Source organism: Ixodes scapularis, unplaced genomic scaffold (genome assembly GCF_016920785.2).
Source record: "Ixodes scapularis isolate PalLabHiFi unplaced genomic scaffold, ASM1692078v2 PGA_scaffold7__128_contigs__length_106722199, whole genome shotgun sequence".
NCBI lineage: Eukaryota > Metazoa > Arthropoda > Arachnida > Ixodida > Ixodidae > Ixodes > Ixodes scapularis.
In genome coordinates this window covers 34798843-34817668 of record NW_024609882.1, presented here as the reverse complement: position 1 = coordinate 34817668, position 18826 = coordinate 34798843, and the positions used below count along the sequence as shown (strand labels likewise).

General features: G+C 45.4%; 1 protein-coding gene across 1 annotated transcript in view; it reads right to left on the bottom strand.

The window, feature by feature from the left end:
- Positions 1 to 13862, bottom strand: part of LOC120836005 — a 365572-nt gene extending 351710 nt beyond the window's left edge. The window contains exon 1 of the mRNA XM_042286206.1: positions 13010 to 13862. Within this exon, the coding sequence (XP_042142140.1) occupies positions 13010 to 13665 (656 nt within the window). The 5' untranslated portion in view covers positions 13666 to 13862. The remainder of the gene's footprint in view (positions 1 to 13009) is intronic.
- Positions 13863 to 18826: the final 4964 nt, after the last annotated feature.

Here is an 18826-nt window from a genome sequence, read left to right as displayed (position 1 = left end):
AAGGAAAATAGAGAAAAAGAAAATAAAGATGGGAACGCGCTGAGTTATATTTCACAGGCGATTTGCAACAACGGATTCGTCGAGGAAGTTCAGTCGCAGGCGTTGTATTATTTGGCGGCGACGGGCTGGACCACTTGGATAGAGGATGTCCTCGTCGTCTGGCGAGCTCAGTGACAAACCGGTGACGTGGATCACTATATTCTTCGCAGTTGAAGACGATCTGGCATATGTTTCCTTCATCGTTGCAGTTCGGACACTGGGAGCTCTTTATTGCAGATATTTTAAAAAAGAAACGCATTTGTAAATGCACTTCTGCTGCGTATTCTTATAAGGAGAGTGCTCTTCTTTCTTATAAGACCCTTTGCGACGCATGGCTGATGTTCGGAGTATGTGGTCGGAGAAAGTTCAGTTATATATAGCTTTTGATGGACTTTCGCGTCGCATTGAAATCTGTTGGACTGGGAGTAGTGCGCGGCAGTCCATGTGCCGCTCCTGCGAGTTTATCGGGTTCGGAATTACCAAGCAATTCCACATGTCAAGGCACCCATTGAAACGCAATGCTGAATCTAGAAGTGTTCAACTACTTTAACGTAAGTAGTATGGTGGCCGTCGTTTCGTCCATGGAGTCAGGGTCAGCTAGGCGTTGAAGGCCCGCTCTTGAATCGGTGAAGCGGCCCATAAGCGTGTGCGACCGCAGAGTGTAGAGTGAAGAAGTAAGTGATACTGTGAAGTGCATCATAGAAAGAATTGCGGGGAATACTATACTCTCTTCGATAAAAAAAGGTGACAATCTGGGAGAAAATTGTTCTTTACGTGAAGAAAGATTTGATCCTCACCAAAGATCGCTTTAGTACGTTCTAGCTCGCCAAAAAATGCTCTCCCCAGATTAAGTAAAAAAGGCGGGAGTATAATAATAATAATATTAATAGCTTTATGTATCATATAAATATGGTGGGAGCTGAGGAAAAAAGCTTTCTAAGCAGCTTGACTGGTCCTCAGCCCCCTCACAGGTACACAGCGGTTGCAAAAGCACACACAAGAAATTATATAAAGGAAAAAAACAATAAAGGCAAAGAGCAAACCGAAAACACCTACGAGGGAGTCAGTGTAATCACATAATTACTTTGATAGAAAATGTCTCCTAATATCACACATGCTACAGGATTCTATATCGAAATGAAACCGGATCATTTTGTTCAGAAACGTTGGCAGTGTTTTTTTAATCATCTGTAAACCACAGTCAGTACGAGATGCACCTACTACCTGGAAATCGAAATGGCGAGTGCAATTTGTTATAGGTTTGTTTCTAAGGGATGCTAAGCGTATCAAAATGCTGTTTATATCTCGATATTCCTGTTTATATTTTACACATAGTTTAAAATCATAGTATTGAAATACATTCAGAACAGCCAGCCCAACAAAAATTTCGTTAGTATGAAAATTATATGGCACGTTGCATATGACCCCTTAGCACTCTTTTCTCCTGTAAAAATAGTTTTTTTTTTTTTCAGATTAGTTTTTGTGGCGGTACCCCAGACTAGATGACAGTAGTTCAGGTGAGATAAAAATAATGAGTTATATAAAATCAGCTTAACTCCAATACGAAGAATATGACGATGTCTATACATACCAGTTATTCTGGCAAGTTTAGAAATTAAATAGTCCACATGATCGGTCCAAGACATGTGCTTTGAGAAAATTACCCCCAAAAGTTTAAATGTGTTTACTATTTCGATTGAACACGAGTCTAAGAAAATGTCGCTTGTTAGGATGATATTCCTATTTCTGGGGCTGAAAAAGGTTGCCTTAGTTGTTTTTTTCTTATTTATGATAAGATTATTTGAACTAGCCCAGGTTTCTAGACTTTTATTCAGAGGTTTTATTAGCAACACAAGAAATTTCAACGCAATTTTTAGCTGAAAAAAAGAGGCTGGTGTCATCAGCGGAAATTATGAACTTTACGTTTGCTGCTATGTTAACGATATCATTGATGTATATATTAAATAGTATTTCAGTATACTGCCTTGCGGTACTCCAGATTTAATAGATCTTGTATGGGATAAGTGGCCGCTAATATTAACGAACTGTTGGCGACTTTCTAAGTATGATTTAATGAGGAGTGCTGCATGTCCTCTGATACCGTAAATCTCAAGTTTTCGAATGAGTAGCTCGTGGTTAATATTATCAAATGCTTTTGTAAAGTCTATGAAAATGCCTAGGACTACATTCCTATCTTCTATGTTGCGTAAAATATATTATATCTGGTCCAGTAAAGCTATATCTGTAGAAAGTTTATTTCTAAACCCGAACTGGGATTTTGTAATGATGTTATGCTTTTCTATAAAAAGGGTAAGACGATTATGTATTATTTTTTTCTAAACCTTTCGAGAACACTGGGAGAAGTGACACTGGCGTGTAGTTGTTTATATCATTTCTATCCCCTTTCTTATAGAGTGCAATTACCTTAGCTATCTGCATTTTTGAGGGGAATCTGGCGGTTTCTAAACAAAGATTAAAGATATATGCCAGATGGCGAGCGATGATGTCTAGAACGTGCAGAACTGGACGTATCTGTATACCATCGGCGTCGCAGTTATGACTAATGTTGACGGTGCGGAATACTGAGGCCACCTCTTCTTCAGTAACCGGGATTAAATAGATCGTTTCATCTACGTTTCGATGGATATAAGAAGAAGCATCGGCCTTGTTTGGATTCCCTCCTAAATTAATAAAAAAATAATAAAAAATAAAAAATAATAAAAGAACGACCAGTCAGTTCGACATCATTATGGATTATTGATTCGATGTTACTTTGAGTTACGTTGCAATTCAAAGCAGCGTTCAGCTTTCTCCACATTACATCAGTGCGGTGGGACACCGTATTAAACAAATTGTGATAGTAGATAATTTTTCCTTTCTTCAATTCCTTGTTCAAACTATTTCTGCATGCCTTGAAAATATTAAGTTTCTCGGGGTCTTTCCTTTGATGAAAGATTTATATAGTTTGTTTTTTATTTGAATCTTCGCAATTAATTATGATGTTATCCATGGTTTTCGAGCTCTCTTGAAGCGCTTAACGTTTACATAAGGGAAGTGTTTATCATAAATAGCTTTGAAATTTCGAAGAAATATCTCATAAGCTTGATTCGCATCAGCTTTGTTCAAGACCCGAGTCCAGTCTGCACTGTTCAAACTATCTCTGAAACGATCTAGGCTGTCGTTGGTAATTCTTTGCACCCGAGTGTGAAGTTTAGGGTATTTACGTTTACTTATATTTTCATCTAAACAAAAGAAAGTTGCAAAGTGGTCACTGATATCGCGAGCTATCACACCTGATTTTGTTTTACATAGCTCAAAATTGGAAATGAATGAATGAATCAACGTTTCTGACGTGGTAGTAATACGTGTTGGTTGATCTATAACGTTCACGCACCCGTTTACTTGAAAAAGCGTAGCAATATTCTTTTTTGAACTGATATCGCTTAACATGTCACTATTAAAATCCCCTCCCCAAATTACTTTGTCTGTTTGTCTTCCATAAACATGAAAAAGCCATCAAAAATTCACAAAACTTCAAAAAGTTTCCATCTGGGGGACGATAAAATACTGAAAAATCATGTTTATTTATTTTTATCGACAGTACCTCTTAGTCATCGGTAGAGCGAAATTACTCAGATAAAAGTTCGTAACTCATTAATTTATGAATTAACATGGCAACACCACCACCGCACTGCGATGGCCGATTTACGGAATGGGTATTGTAATCAGGAAGTTTGAAAGCATCAGTATCACATTTATACCAAGTTTCCGATAACATGATTACGTCGAAAGAGACATCCAGCTCATCCAAAAAAAAAAACTCCAAATTAGCAGATTTATTTTTGACAGATCTGGTATTTAGATGAAAACATTTCAGTGAGGACGCGCATTTAGCGCCCCAAAATATTTTAAGTTCTCGCGGCAATAGAATGTTGGCAGTCGCCATCTCGCAAGACGACCTGAATTAACATATTACACAAACAAGAATGTTGAATTATCGAATCTTTGCAAGGTCATCCACATTCTTAACAACAAAAGGTCGATCTCCATCTTTTTCGCGCACAGTAATCTTTCCGTTTTTATGCCACGCATACTTGAATCGGTTGGCACTCGCCCATTCTTTCGCGGCGCGAAGCAGTTCCCTGTTTTGCCGGGTCATGTTTTCTTGGATGTAGATCTCCACACCGCTGCTTTCTTAGTTCATTCTTTCTATCGAGCCATTGATCTCGAGTTTGCTGTTTTGCAACGCGAACAATGACTGCTGGAATTTTCCCAAGTTTCGGAGGGAGCCGGTGTGCTGACACCACCTCCGGCTCTGTGAGATCTGGTACAGCTATCTTAGCTGCTACGTCGTTTATCCTCTCGAGCTAGTCTTCCTTATTAGTTAACGGAATGCCATGAAATTGCAGATTTTGGCGCCTGCTCTTCCACTCGAGGTCATTCAGTCCGTCTTTATCAGTCGTCCCGGAAAAGCGTGTTCTCATCTGGCAGGGAAAGAGGGGAAAGCGGTCTCTGGGCAAAGAAAGACCCGAACGTAGAAGCCACAAGAGAGTAGAAAAAGCCTGCAAGTGGATTATTCGCCTACCAGTAGATCGAGGAGTTTCCGCACCTCATTCTTGTAGTGCAGTTCGTGCATGCCATCCCAGCATCAAGTGCACCAATAAAGTGACCTTTCATTAGCGGCTACTAATTTAAGAGGCGCAAACTGGTCTGAATCCGTCCATAGTTGACAATATTCTGTTCCTTCTACACAACAACCTCGACAAGTGAAACGTTGCGTGCGTGTGCGTTTTCTTTTTCTCGGCACTTGGCACTGAGTTGTTTTTAGGTATATGCTTCCGAGCATGCACTTGAGGGTTCTTCTTTAAAACTGAAACCGATAGGAGGTGTTGCCACTACTGAATAGCGTGATATTTTTTTTTGTAGTGCTGTACTCGCGCCTTACCACACATACACGAGCATACTTTGCTGAGCGCCGTTCCTCTCCCGCTTTTTTTTAACTAAATAAAATGACGCGGTGTTATTAGTATGTCCTTTGTTAATTTTCATGTTTATGAAATATGCGTCTGCTTCAAGTAGGTTTCATAAACCAAAAATAAAAGTAGACATTAAAATGTCCTTTCCATTGAGCGCATCCACTGCACAGAGTGTCAGTGTCACGAACTCTGAAGACGATATCATAACTGCGATCATCTTTCCAGCGATGCGGAGTGTGTCTGGGAGGAAGATGGCTCTTTTTTATAAATACGGTAAGACAGAATACGATAAAATGACTTTCACCGTATTCTGACACAAAGAGTTCTTTCTACAAAGGTAATCAGACGATATGATACCATCCAGATGCTCTTTTTTTTTTTCATGCTTGATTTTATGATGTAAAGTGTACGAGCGGATTGATGGTAGGATGCGGTTCGAGCATAAAGTCTGCGAATGCGGATCGGATACAATTATTTAAGAACTTTGCGGGTACGGTTTGGATTCGGATACGAAGCCTGCGCATGCGGATGCGGATGACCGAACTGTTAAATAAAGGTAATGGCGCAGGCTAGCTGGGTCTGCGACGCGTAAGTTATTCGAATGTTGCAAAATACGAGCGACACAGTAACCTTACATTATACTCCCACGTCAGGAAGTAGTAAGCGAGCACTTTCAGTCGGAAGCCGATCATCCAGGAGCTTGGGAGCGCGATTCTCACACCGCAGTACCATCATTGCTGAAAGATGCGAACGCTGAAAGGTGCAAATCACGCGACACTGTGAGCGCCAACACGACATCGGCGCTTTTTTTGCATCTTACTTCGAAGTTTGAACTGGTATTGGCGAAAACTTGTTTCTTTCACTGAGGTTAGTTCCAGGGCTTTTCAACACATCATATCACACTAATAATTTTAAAAACAACCCTAAAAAAATCTACGGATTGTTGTTTTTGTGTGTTTACCCTCCCCGGTTCAACCAAACACGCGCAGTGAATGGGGCGTGATCCTGCGCTTCTCTCTCTGTGTGATTGGCTTAGCCGGCGACAGTCAACGCGCAAAGACGACGATGGCCATGGCGATGATTCTGGCGCTGCCTGACTGGCACCATCGAATCGTAGCGTTGACTGTGGTCGCCGCCACTATGGAAAAGCCTTTCTTCTCTCCCCTTCTTGGCGCGAGGAGAGAGAATCACGAACCCTTCTTCTTTTCCCTCTTGGCGCGAGGAGAGAGAAGTCGGGTTTTCCCGTCGGCCGCGCGGCACGAGAAGAGAGGGGAGCCCCGGCATCCCGCCAGTAACGACGCGAAGATGGGGAGAGTCTTCGTGTCGTCTGCGTCAAACACTTGTTTTCAAACATTACTCGCGTTACACGAAATCCCACTTTGGCTGTATCCAGTTGCTACGCGTAGTGTCGGGTCGTTTCAGAAACTTTCACCGCGCTTACCCACTTCCTTCACGTATCACGGAGCACTCGTGGCGGTCGTCAGTGGCATATCCACAGCGCCAACCACGGCGGATATAAGAATTAACCACGCCCCACCTCCGTCCTCGCGGGTATATCTTGACGGCACTACTCCACCCGCATTGCGCGACCGCGCTGCAGCTATCACTTTTGTTTCTTCTTTTTTCTTACATGCTACGGTTTTCATAAAGGCCTGAGTCGATCCTCTCAGCAAGAGACCACTGACAGATAATTATACTAAGTGAAATCGGTTGAAAAGTGGTCAGCAGCAACAGCACCGAACTATAGTACCGCTGGCCGCACTCAAGACCACAGGGGCACATGCAGCGATGCGGTAAGAGGAGAGCAAGTTATTTGCGGGTTATGACAATTCCACCTTGGAGAAAAAGCCTGAATAACCCCACCCCCAAAACTTAATCAGTAGCATATGGATCTACGCAGCATCCCCTAGCTTGCGTGAGCGCCGCCGGCAGTGCGTCTTGCAACGTTTCACAGCGAGCGCGAAGTTAGAACACGGCGACGCCGAAATGGATGCTTCTGCCGTTTGGAAGCTACCAAACATCATTGTATGGTAGCGTCCGGTACAAGCAACGAGGTAGAGGGGCTTAGACCGATAAACTGGTATCCCGTTCACCAGGCAAAACTGAACCTCACCTGGCTGCCACCATGTTGTACAATTTTGAAACGTGACCGTACCAAATCCTGAGGCTTTCCTTTTTCTTTTATTTTTCTTTATTTAAAAACTTTAAGGACCCCTATAGGCGGTGTTACATAAGGGGTTACGCAAAACTGAGCCGAGATTTTTATTGCGATCGCTGTAAAAAACATGATAAACTATTTTTTCATCACTGTTAGCCCAGAAATCAGTGTCAAGTAGAGTGACCACCCGTCCCGCGACTCGCGGGACTGTCCCGCATTGAGGGCTCGTGTCCCGCGTCCCGCGAGAAATTCGAAAATCATCAAAATGTCCCGCATTTCACACTGTCGTAAAATTCACTCCGCAACTCATGGTGCTGCCGAACAACGAGGTACGGGGAAACACGGAGGTTGCTGGTAATCGTGTGACTCGAAATGGTACGCCATTTTCTATCCAAGCATTGCGGGAAGCGACCGTCGTTCTTGTAGGAGGCCCGACGCGCATGCGCCGTTTTGCCTCTCCCTTTGGTGGCAAAATATTGTAAGAAAAATTGCTCGCCAAGTTTAAATGGAAAATATTGTAATTATTTTTTTAATTGCTGTGTAAAAAGGTTGCTGTGGATTTTTTTTTTTTTTTAGTGAAGACCGCCACATTTGCATTGGTCGAAAAAGAACATAACGTTAAAAATTTGTGTAGGGCCATGTTGATAAAAGTAAGTGTAGACAGGAAACAAAAACCCGAAAAAGATTTACTGTTTCTTATTTCCATATGATGCATTGATTTCTGATACAGTCGATTGTTCTGTTTTCAACTTCGGCACATTTAACAACCTGTTTGGCATTCAATAATATATATCACTGGGAGTGGAAACTATTTGAGCTAAATTGCTGCAATACAATTAGAAAGAAGTGTGTAAACGGTACAGGATAACACATGTGTTAACAGAGCCTCGTTTCGTTGAGTGCGTGTAAATAAATTTTCTCTATACCCCCCCCCCCCCCCCCCCCTCCCGCGTGTCCCGCATTTCGCTAGCAGGAAGGTGGTCACCCTAGTGTCAAGCTCCGATAAAAACCCAAAATACAGCACCGCGGCTGACGGAATCTAGCGGAGGCATTGCGAAGCTGCTCGAGTTTCTGTCGCAAAAGCACATTTTGGACTTGAAACAAACGAAACATAAGTTATCTCGTCAGTACTGTTATTAACGATCAATAAGCAATTATGTGTGCGGTACTTCGTTAAAATCTAGACGTAAAACTATAAGGTCACGTGTCTAGTGGTCAAAAATATGCAACATGGCGACGGCCAATTGGGGGACACTTTCAGCTGCCAGTTTACTGCCCTAAGGCCCTCTACCTCGTTGGGTACAAGCCACCAGCTCGCACTTTTTACTCACACACTGAAGGAATAAGGTTAAAAAGAAACCAGGCTCTTTTTACTGCAGTCAACAGATTATAGTAACGATCATCTATGAAAACGCATTCCCGATGAGCAAATACGGTACCTAAGCCTATACACTGAAATTCTGGCAGTTGTTTCCCGAACAAAAAATATGGTTTGACAATACTGTCAATATGGGGATCAACCGAACTGCTGATGTGACTAATGTCGTTAACATTGCCATCATAATGACGTGCGCTCGCCATTGTAAACAAGCAACATTCTTGTCCTTGAATTCATAATCTCTCATTTCCTGACCATAATGAACTTCGTCCTATCTATGATAAGCGTATATTTAATGTAACGACACGATACTTTTTATGTATAAAAGCAAACGAGAAAAACATCAACGAAAATAGCCAGCGGGACAGACAGAGCAAGCAAAGAAACTGAATTTTTAATAAACTGAATGTAAGGGCACAAACGAGCCGCAGTGCTGAATATTAAGCATGACCAAACCTCCCCCCCCCCCCCCCCCCCCCCCCCCCCCACGATTGCAGGTAAAAACGACATACACTAAAATTAGCCAAAGAACATATTCAACCTCTGATATTTCTACATCAGCGGAATTCCGAAAGCTCGCTTGGAGACGGCATATTTTAACAACTGTTTGCCGAACACGACACCACAAATATCAGTACTCGGGCGAAATCTTCACGTCCATACGCATCGATAATTTAAGGTGTTTACCTTATCGGTATCCACATAGTTGAATATGCTTATAATATGACGCAATTTTTTTTAAACAGACCTCGGGTCTCATGGATCGGCAGAGCAGGGGAAACGACGCGTGCGAGTTATTTTTTAAGTATAATTTTCTTTTTTGAATTTTGTCGTTTCATTTCAGAGATTATCAATTAAGAGACCAAATATTGACTTTAGAGGCTCGCCCACAAACCCGATTTATTAATGTCTCGGTTGAAGTTTCGTCGTAAAACAGAGTTCCGTTAAGTCGGTGTCGCACTGCTCATACATCGTAGAACAGGCAGCCTGCATACGGATTCGAACGCGAGCCACCGCGAGATCTCTGCTTCGAATGCCGCATGGCAATGCGTTCAAAGAGGCAACTTGGGCATTCGAACCAGAGATATTTCGGTGTCTCGTGTTTGCAGACTGTCTTTTGCATGATGTATTAGCAGTGTGGCCCCGGTTTTACGCCACCAAAACCGTTATCCCCGTATTTTTTTTTGTATGTGTTGTTTTACGCCAATAAATTTTGTGCTCGGCGATTAACGTTTTGTCTACGCTAGATTCGGACTAAGGATGACGTAAGGTGCAAGCATAGCATCCTATCTATAAGGGGCTCTAATAAAAGTCGATCCAGCTTGCTTTCACATGACAAAACCATTTACAAAAAAAAAAAAAAAAAAAAGTCACGTTCAGTATGCAGTTGCATCAAACGAGGAAACTTGCGCTTCCACTGCAGAAGACGCGATTTGGTCAGTGCAGTACGACTGCAACCAGCCGGGGTCTTTAACCTGCGTCACGCATTACTGATTAGGGAGTGTTCGTAGACCGTTTTCGCCGTCCCGCAACGCTGTCCACAACCCGCTACGATACCCCGAACTCGACAGTCACAGCCATCGGCGCGCAGGCGCAGTAGCGGCTTCTTCGTTACGGAAGGTTTAGCGGAGGGGGAAACGCGGTCTACGAAAGTTTTAGTACACCGTGTTTCCCCCTCCGCTAAGCCCCTCCGCTACCCGGAACTCTACAGCCAAGGCCGTCGGCTCGCAGGCGCAGTGGCGGTTTCTTCGTAGCGGAGGGCTTAGGGGAAACACGGTCTACTAAAACTCCCTAATAAACAAACGAACGCCGGCACACCACCCGTCCATACCGACATGGACAGAAGAAAAAAGAGAATTCGATCAAGCGATCAAGATCAATCCAATCACAACGAGGTATAGGCGTCCGGTTAATGGTGACGTCCGGTTATGGTGCTAGCGCCTCGCGACCGCTAGCACGCGGCGCAAGACGGATGCTTTGCGGCGTTTCCCGCCGAGCTCTGGTGTGCTAGCAACCTGGAGCGGGTCGGAAATATCCATAACGCTGACGCACAAAGCCGACAAGCCTTTGTATAGCATACGTGGGAGTTGAAATCGCTGCCGCCGAGCGCCACACCGAGGAAAGTCCCCGCTCTAAGAGCGGCCGCCGAAGGAATGGCGGAGAGCAGCTTTCGGCTCGCCCATGAAGCATTTAATAAGTCATGATTTATCTACGGATTTAATAAATGACGAGGAAAGCTATCAATCTGCGCGCTACCACTATAGGTTCCTTGTATGCCATCAAAATTGTATACTTCACCGCAGATAACCAACACGTGACTGCTGCTATCTTTAGATATTTTCAACGGGCTTCGAGAGATTTGCAACAAACTGTGCAATGCGAGCACGTTAGCAAACGCAAAGTTCCGCAGCGAATACGTACTATGCCCGCTCTCACATAAAGAGGAAAAATTTTACGCGCTCTTCGTGTGCCGCGCTTCTACAATGACATACCGGCTAAAGATGGTATCGGATGAGCCTACATATGTCTAACTCAGTGGTTCTCAAATGGGGGTCCGCGAAGGCGTTCTAGGGGTCCGCGAATCCTGCCTCATCAGTCAATGTATTTTTTCAGGTCGAGAAGAAATGTTTCAGTTTTAAGGCGAGTTTTCTCGTGTGTATGTCAATAAGAGAGATCGACTTCACCCCCCCCCCCCCCTTCCTCCCAACTATAGCCCTTAGTTATATCAATTTAACAAATCCTTATTTTATTTAACCTGTACCTTTCCCCTCTCCTCGCCACGAGCGGGGTCCTCCATCTTCTCCGCCGATTCACAAGGGGTCCGCGAAACATCAATGGTTGAGAACCACTGACTATAACTCATCACATGAACGGGGGAAGTAATGACGTACGCGAGAAGCCGAACTTCTTTCACTGCGGTTCTTGAGGTGAACGCGAGTGTAGGATTGCCGTGAAGAAAATAGTCAACGGCAAAAGCCTGTTTGTGTGTTTATACACGTCGAAGTAAGGAGGGGGGGGGGGACTTTTTTTTATAGTGTTGATGTGGTTTAGGGCTATGCCAACTCCTACAACGCAGATCCGCAGTGCGCAAAGAAACTATCAAACCAGCTACGTTTTAAATATAGCCGTATAACTGAAAAATAATTAAAAAAAGAAAAACAATAGAACGAGCACTTTAGAGATAAGGCGCTCCTATGAAAATGCGAATGCTAGTCTACATGATAAGAAAGAGGCCATCCAACAGAAGAAAGGTCAATGAATCTAGCGATGGAACTATTAAAAAGCTAAGACCAGACCGTTTGTTTCGTCGTGACGTGATCCTGTTGAGCCGTCGCGTAAATTTCAGACGAAACGCCGGGCAGGTCTTTAATTTCTCGTAGCCACAACGTCGGTAAAAAAATAAAATGTAAGCCGAGGTTATTTACACGGTTTTGTCAGGGTGCGCTGAAAAACTGGCGTAAATATCCTTGACAGACGACACAAACGAACAATGGTGCGTTCATGTTCGAAATGTTTGTCATCGAAGATTCTCTTTTTTTATTAGAGCGACGTCGAACCCCCAAACACTGCTCGCAGACGTGTCAAACCAACGCCACTTAGAATAATCAAAGCCTGTGAACTTGAATGTTGACTTCATAACCGTAAGATCAAGCGAAGACACGAATTGGATGCGAGTGCTGCGTCAGTGCTCAGCAGTGCCTCGTATCCAATCAACACGTCGAAGGACGATCGGCATCGGGCTCGGGTCCAATTGCTGAGTTGGCGCCACCCGACCCTGATGACGTTCTATGGAGAAAGTGTGGAGCGTTCGGAGGCCTTCATGATTCTAGATGGTGTTGGTCAAACACACTTGTTATGGTCCTTCTTTTACGCCCAAACGTCAGCAACCGATGGATGCATGGTTGTCAATTGCTGTACTCTTAGTAACGGGCGGTAGCTTGCGCCACCTATCCCAAGTCAAAAGGACAAATATATATGATTCCTCCCGCACATCCAAGCCAATTTTCTCCCCCATATCACCAGGCAGTCTGGGATATCGGGCAAAGAAACTAAAAACATCAACCTGCCGCCTTTTCCCGCCGGTGAGGGAGTCGCCAATTTCCCTCTGGTCAAACCTCATGACCGTGTCCACTGGGAGACAGGGTTCAGACTTTAGGCCGGAGCCACGAGGGAGGGAGTCCTATTTTTTGTGTCCCGCCTGTCCCCAGCTGTGCAAGGTGGTTGTGCATCATTCAATTTTCCCTAGACAACTTTCACCGATCTTCTAATCGCCTCCTTGTTGCTGTAATCACTTTCAAATAGTCACAAGAGAACGTTGTTGTCAGCATGCGATACTGTGGAACAATGCCCAGGTTACAGAAATAAAAAAAAAATGTTTTATCAGCGGGAAACAATTAGTGATTATCGTTGTGGTCAACACGGAACGCTCGTACCAAAAAACTGAAGGCGAAAACTTACTTCTTAACCAGATCGCTCCAGCAGATGTCAGCTGGCTCGTCGGCAACGACATCCCGATCCTCAAGGCTTGTTTCGTCGTCCACTGTCTCGTCACTCGCTGCATCTTCGCCATCACCAGTTTCCACGTCCCTTGAAACCGCCTCATCGAGCGCCTGTTCGTCGTCTTCGACTACTTCGCTTCTTGCCAATCTCACGTCGCGAACAGCCCCCACATCACTCGCAACACTTACACTCACAGGCTTCTCGTCGACCGTCGCAACTTTTTCCTCTGTGACTGCCTTGTTACCAGCAAATCCCACATCTTCCGCAAGTACTACACTGCAAGAATCACATTCAAAGGTGTCCGAAGTAGTTTCCTCGTAGGCCGCCGCTGGTTTATCATCGTTAGTTGATTTGTCACCAATAGTTTCCAGGTCGTCACACCTGTCGTCTTGAGTCGGTTCACCACCAGCAGTACCGACCTCTTTCGCGAAAGCCACATCAACGATCTTTTCATCCACAGGGAGCACTTCACGACCTGCGGCGGCTTCACAATCCGTGATTCTTTCACGGTCATCCGCGTTTTCGTCATCCGCAGTGTTCTCGTCGTCGGCGCCTTCCTCACCATCCGCAGTCGCCTCAGTGTCCACGGACACCGAAGTCGCAACCGTAGCCATGATCGTATCGTACGTGGCACAAAACGAAGTTCACACTCTCGCAGCACCCGTCGCAGAAGTCGTCAGAATCCGCAATCCCAAAGTTTCCGATCCCGCGGGCGCAAGATGAGCGACGTACGGAGCGCAGCGTTGACCAAACGACACTGACAGCAGCGGCACAGACGTTGAACGCACATTGTGAACTCCCTTCTCGTTGTGATGTTCTACTTGAGCGATAAGGGTCTTTCCGTACCGACCACGCGCAAAAAAAAAAAAGAAAACCGCAAGAAAAGCGAAGCGGAATGGCCGACACGGCGTAATCGGCTGGCAACCGATAAGGGCTCGCGTTTCACTCTGGAGTGAACAGGTGTTGGAGGTTTGCTTGAGCTGCCACGCGTGCAGTGTACAGCTATTACGCTTTCTGACACACAACCTGCGCTTTCCGACACATCCGCCTGTCCTGCTAAGGCAGGACAGGCGGATGTGTCAGAAACCGCCGGTTGGTTTGGCCAGAAAACCGTCTGCCTGGAGCTTCGGGAAAGGCAGCAGCTGAGCCGTGGTCGATGCCGAAGAAGGAAGACTGAGGTTATGAGCCGAGTCGCGTCGAATCGTGGGCGAGAAACAGAAACGTACGAACACCATGATGGTGCGTCTTTTTTGCGCTGTCCGATTGGTTCCACTAGCTCGTACACTTGGCTGCGTTTAAAGTGAAACAAAGTATAGTCTTGCTGATGACTCCAGCAATGCCCTCGCACGTACTAAAAATTTAGCAGGGAAACTGAATTCATGTTTGGGTCCAAAGACGTGAATTTTCCCGTTAAATTTAGCGGGGGAACTAAATTGAAGTATAGGTCACGTGACGTCATTTGTCCCGCTAAATTTAGCGGAAAATATACGGACGGACAGACAACATTTTGGGAATGACAGGAGGTTCCGTTAAAAAGCATCACCAGTGAACTAGGGATCGAACTGATCTCGAAACGTCGGGTTTACTTTTTATTAAACTTTTGGTTAGAGGCCCTATTTTTCGCTTTATATGCTTAAATACTCCGTTTCATGAGGCTGTCCACAGCGCCGTCTGTGATGATGGGGCTATCGGTGCCATGCTTTGGTGGCGTTGCTTTTTTATTCAATAATCAGACGGACACGGCGACCTTTCTTCGGACCCTATAGAAAGGTCACCGCGATAACTTCTTAGGACGACGTCAGAAGGCTCGCACTGAAGCTCGGGAAATCGGTCTTGAAACGACCTTTGTCCGATAATGGAGACGCTGGTTTCTGTGTCAATTTCCATTCGAAGTGGGTTTCCTGCCACTTCCACAGTCGTCAGGAAAAAAGATGAAGTCTCGGCAGGTTCTAACGACCGCATGTCGTACGTCATGGGGATCACCTTTAAGATCATCGCCTTCCACCTCTGTCAACAGAGAACATGCAGCACGGAGCAAGTGACTCCTCCGCTTAACAAAGAAGGACAACTGAAGTTTTCGCCAGCAAAGACTTTCTAACGCCAAAACAAGCGCATAGTGGCACAGGATCTCCGCAAACGCAAGAAGCTTCATTCCAGATTTTACCAGCTTCCCCAAAAAAGCCCGCAGAAGCGACGATCTTTGCGAACCAGAAAGCCAGTGAATCATTACAAGCTTTAAATTGCAGTGATCCTGTGTCTAGAATTCAGGACGGTATTATCTTTTACCGTTAAAGAGGGAAAAAGTGTGATGATGGTGCTATCAGCGCCATGCTTTGGTAGCGCGAGAAAAAGAAAAGTGTCTGGCATCTCGGCCGCACGTACTACATGCTGGGAACGATGAGGTCTTTCTTTTTTTACGCCCAATTTACTCGAGAGAATTCTTAACAACTTTACGTGCGGCCGACCCTATAGTCAGTTACAGGTTAAGAAGGTAGCGGCAAATGCCCCTCAAAGGGAATAAGATATCCCTCCGCCACCTCCGCATCCAATGGCGTCCCACTGTTTCCGTGACGTCGCGGCCAACGCGCGAGGAGGGTCTTGCCTTTCTTTACATATTTGCTTTATCTTTCGACTTTGACCTAGCATTGTGGAACCCACGAGAGGGAGATTAGAGTTTTACCCCACCGACGGAAACAAATACGACTTTCGGGGATTAGCTTCCCCCCTCCGATGGATACAAAGGCTGCTTTCAGGGGCTCGGTTCCCCCTTCAATGAATACAAAGGTCGCTTTCTGGAAAAGTGGGATCGGAGACAAGTGGGAATCCATTGAAGCAGAACAAGGAGCGTTTCCAGTGAACTCTTCTTTCGACTGCGGAGAGATTTGAAACAGGCGCGTCACCGCTTATGGGAGGAGCTTCTCCTACCTTCTTGACCTGTAACCGACTATAGTCAAGAAGTGGACGAGGCGCATCTGCATTTAACTGGGTTTTCATGATATTAGGAAAATGTATTTGTGATCTCAATGGGTTGATGCTTAGTTTTGGTTCAAAGAGAAAAAGGATGGTCACGAAATTCTGGAAAAGGAATTGTCAGCAATGAGGTCGCAAGACTCGTCACTCAAGCAGTGAACTGGGCCATCCAGGCCAGGGAACTGTCTCCACCGAAGACGTTGTCTGAAAGGTTCGTACTGGATTTGCAGTACGTGATCGTATTTTAGATTTACGACTCTCACTTTAACGGGACCATTGTCTCTCGGGGAAAACTATCGGTACAGAAACCCCCCAATATAGCGGAGATTTTATCATTGGTTATGAATACACTAGATGGCGCTTTTAGTTTTGCATGTGGTCTATTCCCATAGAAAAGTATTAGATGGGAGCGCGCAAAAAAGCAGGTATTGCCCCTACTCACAAAAAACGTGCATGAAAACATAATTCTGCGCTCAAGTTTCCAGGGAACTTGTGAGGTGATTACCAAAGCCCTAACGCCACTACGCAGTAGTTTAGGAACTGCAAAGAACCGGCTCGCCTTGAAATAGCTCCAAGTCACAACGGTTATGACACCGTCAAGTGCAGAAATTTAGACTCGATGGTGACAGTGCAAGGGAGCCGGGCCGGTGCTTCATTTTAGAGCGCAGGTAATTTTCGACGCGCTTCACCACGAAACGGGTTGTGCGGCGCTGCACTTCAGACATGCAAAGGAGCATACAAAGTGCGACATCAACGTTAGGGACGGGTGTTGAACTCATTGATCCTTCTACAAAGCTTGCACATCTGCCGTGGCGTGTGCAAAATCTTTTATCGCGTTGATATTCGCCGAAAGGCCGAGCAGGCGAGCTCGGAAGTGCATTCAGAAGCAAATGTATATTATCGATGTCATTCAAGGAGTTATCGCGACGAATTATTTGCGGGCAGCTGTATACTCGTTTTCACCTCAAGAAAGAAAAAAAAAAGAGGAAGTTTTGCGTATTATTCATACGCCGCGCAAACTAATTCTTACAAGGGGTGCTTGTCTAAAGAAGCAGCGATACTTTTGGCGTTTGAAGCGTGCACTGTCGGGTATTGGCCGATTCACACGACAGTCTGATTCGCGGACGGGTTGATGACGTGACGACCATGTCCACGGTTCGTCCGTCTCCCAAGTGCATTCACACGAGGCAGACGACGAGCAGACGCCAGCGAGGACGGACCGAACCTCTTCGCCACCACACAGTGCCGCGAAACTCCAACATCGCACCGTGCAGCACCGTTGTCCAAAAGACAAATCGACGTTTGCTACCTCGATAAAGAATAGTACGCCGCTGTTATGTACAGGTCGAGACATAATACCGTGATAAGCGTCGAGCGAAGCGCCACTAGCTTCACTAACCCAAGCAATGACAGTGACAAAGCCATGCGTCCTGCTCGAGAAGGCTTTGGTTTAAAAGCGACGAAGTTCAGGGATCGCGGAGGTGAGTTTGGAGATGCCTTCACGCGGAGCGCTCGTGCACAACGCTCAGGTACACCACTGCCACAAGAAAGGTCTTGCTTGGTGAAAGGCTGATTGGAAATTCAAGAATTACTGCGGCGTGCTGGACGAGTTTTGACGGGAGCTTCTTGACGTGGATCCGGAGGAGTACCGGAATCTGCGTCGTCAGCTGGACAAAGTTTCTGCAGTTTCTTTCACGCGTGGAACCAACAATTGCACGACAAAATGAACCAGCGAACGCACAAAACACAACGATGTGCCATTTTTGTTTTATTAGTAAAAAAAGACAAAAAAAAAAAACAGGAAAACATAGTATTTTTAGACTAAACGCTTTACAAGTCAATCTCCCGCCAAAACTCCGCTAGTAAAAAGGGCTCGACGTTATCAGTCCGCGCGTCCGCGGACGAGGTGCGGATCGCAGGAATCGGTGACGTGACGGTCACTATGCTGCGCAAACTAAAACCGTGCCAAAGCTACATGGAAGAGAGTGGATCCCGACCGGTTCAAGAGGAGGGAAAGGAGGAACAGGGGAATCCCAGCCCTTCTCTCCCGTTCATCCCTTCCCTCCTCTCGAACAGGAAGACATACGCTCTCTCCCCTGTAGCTTTGGCTGTACTGCACGGTGTGCGGAGTGGAGGGAGGGACTGCGAGGGGAGCCTTCATGTGCTCTTTTTTGGATGCACCTCGGAAGTAGGCGCACACCTTCGCAGACCCCTTTCCACTCTGCAGATGTATCAGTTCCTTGTTGCCTCCGGGTTTCCTGGAGGCAACAAGGGCATGTATCGTAGGCCACGCGCTCCGCTGTTCGCATTTCGTTCGAACCCGATAGACTTCACAAGATAGCATATATCTAATCTAATATAATCGAAAACCACTAGATCAGTAATTTTCAGGAAGACTTTGAGCGCGTGAGAAGCGTAGTAGTGCACTAAAGTTAACACTCGTGGAGCAGGTACAAAGCTAGCGGTTGCGATGAGGCGCCCGCGCGATTTTTCCGTCTCTTATCTAGCGCCAGCTTTGTACCTGCTCCACGAGCGGTAACTTTAGTACAATACTACGCTTCTCACGCGCCGAAAGTCCTTCTGAAAATGACTGATTTAGTGATTTTCGATGACGCTGAGCAAGTTTCTAATTGGAACAATATGTCTATTTTCATTAAGTAAAAGGTTAATTAACAAATTTTAATTAATTAGACGACCGATAGTTATGATTAGCCCCCTATAATATGTCCCCCTGGCCGTATAACTCACCTCCACAAGCGGCATAAGTGTAACTCTCACGTTTTTCTTTTAAATCTGTTAAGCTTA